Below are 7,075 nucleotides of genomic sequence, written 5' to 3' on the forward strand. Positions count from 1 at the left end.
CAGACAGATTTCCCTTTCCCAAGCCCCCAACAATGGATGGCCAAGGTGTTTATTAAAGAGTGAAAAGAGGCAAAAGAAGAACTTCAAGTTTACCATTTAAATACTCTACCTCAACTGTTCACCAAGACTCTCTGGATGGAAAATGTTTTAATTACAGTACATCAGTGATGCACATAAATTCAAGATGCAAACAAGATCTGAAATGATTTGACCAATAATTACAGCAATAATCAGCAGAGAAGCTGGGAACAGAACTACTACTTCATGATTAAAATTGTTTTTTCAAAAATTCCCCCTATCCTTCAGAAAATCATTTATTTTTTGGAGCTGAGAAACTGATGCACTTCCTTCAGTGTAGCTTGCATGTCTTCATATTCTGCAAATTTGCAAGCATCCTCCAGCTTCAGCCACTGGAAAGCTTGGTGCTCCTCCGAGAGCTTGATTTCTGTGTTACAGTCCTTAATTTCTGCCAGCCAGTAAATGACAGTCTTAGGTTTCCCATGGACAGGATAGTGCAGTTCTTTCCTGTAACCCTCTATGAGGGTGAGCTGACTGGCCTGAAGACCAGCCTCTTCCTGGGTTTCCCGGAAGGCTGTCTGCAGGTCATCCTCTCCTGGGTCCACATGGCCTGTCAAGAAGGTGACAAATAAGTCTACGAGAAGGAAATGAGATGAAAGTACACAGTAGATGATATGGATGAAATGGAAATTGGAGGAAAGAGATTGCTCTTCCAACTCTCCTGTCTTGATTTGGTTTTGCCTCATGGCTTTTAGGATCGATGTTTATACCACAACTTCTGAACCTCCCAGTGGCCTGTCAGCACAGATGTCTTTTATTCCTAGTCCTTCTCTCCTCTTCTGCTGCACTCTGCTCCCATAACCACAGAATAATTTGGGTTAGAAGGGACATCCAAAGATCATCTGATCCAACCCCCTGGAATAAGCCTGGTCATCTTCAACTAGATAAGGTTGCTCAGAGCCCTACCCAACCTGACTTAGAATGTTTCCAAGGATGTTGCTCCTCAGATTGTACTGCGGACTGAGCACCTCATAAACATTTTCGCTTTATCCAGTTAGAGGGGTCACTGCTCACCTGCAAGATCTTTTTTTAACAACCACACAATAACAAGTAATTGGGGCAAAGACTGCTTATCTTCTCCTTTGGGCCTGGAGGTTGTGTTGGGGTGAAGGTACAACTACTGCCATCAAAGCCTGAGATTACTTTGTACAAAGGGTTGAACTCTAGGTCAAGGAAACGTTAACTGGACAAAGAGAGATCCAGGTGGATTGGGGTGCTAACATTAAAATTGTCCTACTGAGATAATGCAGAATTGGCTGGTTTTGCTCTGGAAACTAGCTGAATGCAAGATGTGAAGGGCAAGCTAGAGCATTTATTTCAAAAGGTGAAAATGCAGTCAGCAATAAGGGACTTACTTTCATTTGGGAATTTATTTTTAGTTTCTTTATTCAGTAAGACAAAGTAAGGAGGTTGTAGGGAGTTGGCTGTTGGCCTCCTCTCCCAAGTAAATAGCAACAGGACGAGAGGAAATGGCCTGAAGCTGCAGCAGGCGAGGTTTAGATTGGATCTTAGGAAGAACTTCTATACCAAAAGAGTGGTCAGGCACCGCAACAGCCGGCCCAGGGAGCTGCCTGAGTCACCATCCCTTGAGGTATTTAAGAAACGTATAGATGTGGCACTTCAGGGCATGCTCTAGTGGCTAAAGCTGGGGCTTTTGTGGGTGTTTTTTGTGTTGGTTATGTTTGTTCGGGGTTTTTTTGTGTTGATGGTCGGACTCTGATATCTCACAGGTCCTTTCCAACCATGGCAATTTTGTGAAAGACCTGTGAAAGAGTCTTAGTCCTCTCTCAATCCTTCCCTGTCACAGAAGCTTAGGGCTCAGCTCTGCAAAATTCTTAAATTGTATCAACAGCCCAGAAACAATGGGACCAGGCACCAAGAAATGCCATTTTTAAAAGGTGAGTTTCAGGTAGGCAGTTGGGGTATTTTTATTTACCATCCATATTCCTCTCTGAAATGCAGTAAGCCTAAAAGCCAGTCCTTTCACCATCTGCCCAAGTTCTTCTACAACACATCATTTATTTTACGTTGCTTGGAATGAGAGGTGCCATGACAAACAACGGATAAATATAACACATCCCCAGCTGTTTGAACTTTCGTTGAGAAATGTTAGATTTGGTTTTCTCATGAAAGCTCCAGTCCAGAACATAAATAGAACAAGCCAAGCAAGATCTCAAAAAAGCAACATATCAGGAGCTGGGAGGTTTCAAGAGGGGGGGGGGGGAAAAAAAAAGTTAAGCTTTATTTTGCCCCTGGTGTCACTCTTTTTTCTATGCAGCTGGCTGCAAATAGCCAGAATTTAATCACAAAGACTAATCTTTCCTCAGGTCCCATGAACATAAAAGTCTCCTTTTAGTACTAGAACTGGGATATGTGCAAAGCTCACTTTGTTTTCCCAACAGGTCTCACTTGCCTCTTTGTCTGCATCTCAGAAGCTTAACCACCTCTTACAACAACATGACATCATCTCAGATGTTAAAAATCCCTCCATTTCAAATGGCAACTGTGCTGAAAACAGCATCTGATGTTGCATCTGAAGTCTGATATTTAAGATCAAATACACCGAGGCTTTAATTAAAAACATCTTCCCCCTGAATCTCAGCACTGTAAGCCAGGCTGCCTCCTCCTTTTTGACAAAGTAAGTGTTTCCATAGCCAGGACTTCTATGAATACTTGAGAAACAGAATCTTCTTGGCCCTGCACAGCTGGATTAGTTTTACAGTAGCCACAGCAAATACCCACAGAACATCCATGAACAGTAAGTAGCCACTATTTTTTATGATAGTTATGATCTGTAGTCACCAAATGTGCAATCAGCTGAGATAGTAATAAGGCTTGAGCACTAAGATTGAGTTTCAGTTCAAAGGACAACAGTGCAACCTCCTGCCCTCCAGCAGAGGTAAAGGCAATCACCTCACCCTGCTGGTGACAACCTCAAGTTTAAGTTCAGTAAGTTTCCAACTTTCTGCACTACACTCTACCTACTGAGAGGAAAAAGGACTGATGGCAGCACCTCACAACACAGCTTCCAGACTCTCCTGCACTAATGCAGCTCCAACAAGCTGAGGAGGAAAATGAACTCCACGTCCTTTTGGCTAGTGCGAGGTCTCAGCTCTAGGAGCAGAGACGATGCTAATGAAGCTCATGGGGGGGATCCAAGGAAGGCCAGTTTAAACATATCAGGCTTGCACCTGCTTACGGAACTTTTAAAATACCAATCAATGTACAGCTGTAACCAAAACTTGCCTTTGGTGTGCCCTTGGAGAGTGTCAACTTTTCATTCTGGCTCTTGCCTCATTAAATCTATGTCAACATCATATACATGTTGTGTTACTGTATCACATGGCCTAAGGCTGCCTTTGAACACCACTCATATCACAGAGAATATAACGTAATAGCTCCCCTTCACTATATTTTCCCTAAACTGTGCCAAGCTACTATTAAAGGTTGCCATCAGGTTGTGGCTTTTGAATGTGGATTTTGATTTATAAAAACTTAAAAAATATGTTGAGGGAGGTGAATCTGTCCCTCTACTCTGGTCTAGTGAGACCCCATCTGAAGAAGAGTCATTGTGAGTGACATGGACAATGGGATCAAGTGCACCCTCAGCAAGGTTTCTGATGACACCAAGCTGTGTGATGAGGTTGACACGCTGAAGGGAAGGGAGCCCATCCAGAGGGACCTCGGCAGACCTGAGAGAAGGGTCCAGGCCAACTTCATCAAGTTCAACAAGACCAAGTGCAAGGTTCTGCACCTGGGTCTGGGCAATCCCAAGCACAAATACAGGCTGGGTGAACGGACTGAGAGCAGCTCTGAGGAAAAGGACTTGGGGATGATGGTGAACAAGAAGCTCAACGTGAGCCAGTAATATGCACCTGCAGCCCAGAAAGCCACCGTGTCCTGGGCTGTATCAAAAGAAGTGTGGCCAGCAGGATGAGGGAAGGGATTCTTCCCTTCTACTCTGCTCTTGTGAGAGCCCACCTAGAGTACTGTATCCAGTTCTGGTGTCCCCAACACGAGGACATGAAGCTGTTGGATCAAGTCCAGAGGAGAACCATGAAGATAATCAGAGGGCTGGAGCATCTTTGCTATGAGACAGGTTGAAAGAATTGGGGATGCTCAGCCTTGGCAGAGGCTTCAGGGAGACCTTCTAACAGACTTCCCTTCTATGAAGGGGCTACATGAAAGCTGGGGAGGGAATTTTTACAAGGGCATGGAGTGATAGGATGAGAGAGAACAGTTTCCATCTGGAAGAGGGTAAATTTAGATTAGATATTAGGAAGAAATTCTTTCCTGTGAGGATAGTGAGACACTGGCACAGGTTGCCCAGAGAAGCTGTGGCTGCCTCATCACCAGAAGTGTTCAAGGCCAGGTTGGATGGGGTTCAGAGCAACCTGGTCTAGTGGGAGGTTCCCCTGCCCATGCAAGGGGTTGGAACTAGATGATCTTTAAGGTCCCTTCCAACCCAAACTATTCTGTGATTCTACCACAAGGATGGTGAAACACTGGCACAGGTTGCCCAAAGTGGTGCTAGATGTTTCCATCCCTTCAAACATTCAAGGTCAGGCTCCGCAGGGCTCTAAACAACCTGACCTACTTAAAGATGTCCCTGCTCGTTGCTGGAAGGCTGTACTAGATGACCTTTAAAGGTCTCTCTCAAGCCAAACTATTTGAAAATTCAGATTTTGAGTGTGTGAGATATATGCCTGTGAGACATCCCACTCGCTGCTGAAATGCCCAGGAGTCATTTTAATCTCTTGTCCAGAATCACCGTGTTCCCAGTGGAACATTTCCACATGGGTTATTTCTCTTCCAACAACCAATCATGTCCAAGCAGATGTTGTTTAGCTTTCCAGTAGGCTGCAAACTCTGCTCCCTTAGGCTTTTGATGAAGTGGACAAAGGCAGAGATTTGGAAAGTCCTTTCCCTTATTAGGAGAGTACAGTTGATACTGTTACAAGCTTTTTTTTTCCCAATGTGCAAAGTCCTGTTTACAAAGTGCTCCTGCACTCTGCTTTAAGAGCAGTGCTAAATTAGAAGTAAAAACTATCAGGAAAAAATCTCAGAGGGTAAAACCCAGCATTTAAGGAGATTTACAGGGAACCTGAAGTATTTCTGTGCTATGGTTTTCCAGGGTTGTGGCTATGGCAATACCAAACACTGTCTCTGCCATTTGCATTTATAGACAAAGTGGTGATTTATGTCCTGGGCCAGTAGGCTTGTCTTCTCCTTTGGACCTCACTGGTGAGTGAGGATGTCTTAGGCAAAGATGGCTGACAAGGTCACTTCTCCTCTCATCTCTGCCAAATTAGGTACATGCTCTTTATCAGGGATCTCTTGAACTTAAAAGAAACTTCTGCATCTTCTAAGAAAGATGTTTTAAAGCAAATTATCACAGGTTTCAGTCTGTCTTCTAATGCAAACTGTGACCCTGCTGACTATATATGGGTCAAACAACAAGGTACTGGCAACAGCAGGATCTGGCAGAGGGTCAGAGCTGAGTGAGAAGGTAAAAACTTTTCTAGCTGCCCAGTTTGAGGTGTCTGCCCAATGTCTGCCAGAAACACCAGACATCTGAGGAGCAGGACTGGGTGATCCTCCCCGCAACAGCCCACATCAGTCATGCACAACAGTTTATACAACACAACCTGTGAAGAATTTTGGCCCCTCTCTACTGCAGAAACAGCATGACCAGCAAACTACTGTCACCTGATTAACTGACCCCCAAAGCTGACCTGGGCAGCATTCAGCCCAAGTTCAGTCTGTAACCTCATTCCACCCCAAGACAAACGACCCTGGAGTGTGTTATGAGAACAAACATCACCTTTGGGTGGGGTCCAGTGATGGGTCCCATAGGATGTCTGAAGGAGGAGGTATTCAATGTTGTCAGTGACCTTGGAAGATGGTGCTGACTGCAGCCTCCTGTAGATGATCAAGCCACAAGCTCTCACAGCCATGTCCCTCTGTTAACTGCACAGAGAAGTGTGGAAGAGCAGAGAGAATCAAGCAGGAACAACAAGGAGGTCAAACAAACCAGTGATATTTAGCTAAGAAACATACTTCATTGTGGGCTAAAGTCCTCCATGCCTTTGTAGTTACCACACAATCCAACTGCCCCCTATTAACTATTTTTGAATTGTTAAAAAAAACACACCCCTTCCTATTAAAACAAGGAAACTGGAAACTGTGTGAAACCTTAAAAAAAAAAAAAAAAAAAAAGTTATCAAGCAGCATGAAATATGACCTGCATGATATTTCTTTGCTGCTGATATATTACAAACCACACTGCAGGGAGAAAAAAAAATACATTGACAGAGCAAAAGGAAAGCCAGTGGCTAACACTGAAGCTTTTCCACTGCAAAAATCCAAAGGCTCTGTACAAAGACAGTAGCTCAGTGTTACTGGAAGAGCCACAGAGAAATAACTGCCCAAACCAGATCTGCAGCAGAAAGTCCTTAAGATGCCAGTGGCAGAGCTTAGAAAATACAGTGGCCTTCCAGCAGTCTGAAGAGGCTACAGGAAAGCTAGGGAGGGAATTTTTACAAGGGCATGTAGTTGTAGGATGAGGGGGAACAGTTTCAAGATGAAAGAGGATAGATTTAGGCTAGATTCTTTCCTGTGAGGGTGGTGAGACCCTGGCCCAGGTTGCCCAGGGAAGCTGTGGCTGCCCCATCCCTGGAAGTGTTGAAGGGCAGGTTGGGTGGGGCTTGGAGCAACCTGGTCTGGTGGGAGGTGTCCCTGCCCATGCAGGGGGGTAGGACTGGAGGGTCTGTCAAGTCCCTTCCAGCACAGCCAATACCATGAATATGAATGCCAAAGGGCAGGCTCTCCACTGTCTAGGCTCGACATCATTTTGTTACGCAAAACTAAGCATTTTGGCACACACGCTGAAAACCAACCAGATGTCAACAGGAAGGAACGCACCCCTTAAGGGACGAATATCGCAACCCCTAAGCTGTGCGGGCGGGACAACCGCTCCTTCGCGGGAAGGAGCAAC

The 7,075-nt window shown here is 44.9% G+C and overlaps 1 protein-coding gene across 1 annotated transcript; it reads right to left on the bottom strand.

Annotated features, from left to right (window-relative positions):
- Positions 1–282: 282 nt before the first annotated feature.
- Positions 283–6,054, bottom strand: NUDT2 (nudix (nucleoside diphosphate linked moiety X)-type motif 2). Its single transcript, XM_009993795.1, has 2 exons — positions 5,903–6,054; positions 283–628 (listed from the first exon to the last, which is right to left on the bottom strand). Exons 1-2 carry the CDS (start codon positions 6,033–6,035, stop codon positions 315–317), a joined length of 447 nt encoding a protein of 148 aa, XP_009992097.1. The 5' UTR covers positions 6,036–6,054; the 3' UTR covers positions 283–314.
- Between the last annotated feature and the right edge of the window lie 1,021 nt (positions 6,055–7,075).

The sequence above is a fragment of the Chaetura pelagica genome, unplaced genomic scaffold (genome assembly GCF_000747805.2).
Source record: "Chaetura pelagica isolate M959 unplaced genomic scaffold, ChaPel_1.0 scaffold283, whole genome shotgun sequence".
Taxonomy (NCBI): domain Eukaryota; kingdom Metazoa; phylum Chordata; class Aves; order Apodiformes; family Apodidae; genus Chaetura; species Chaetura pelagica.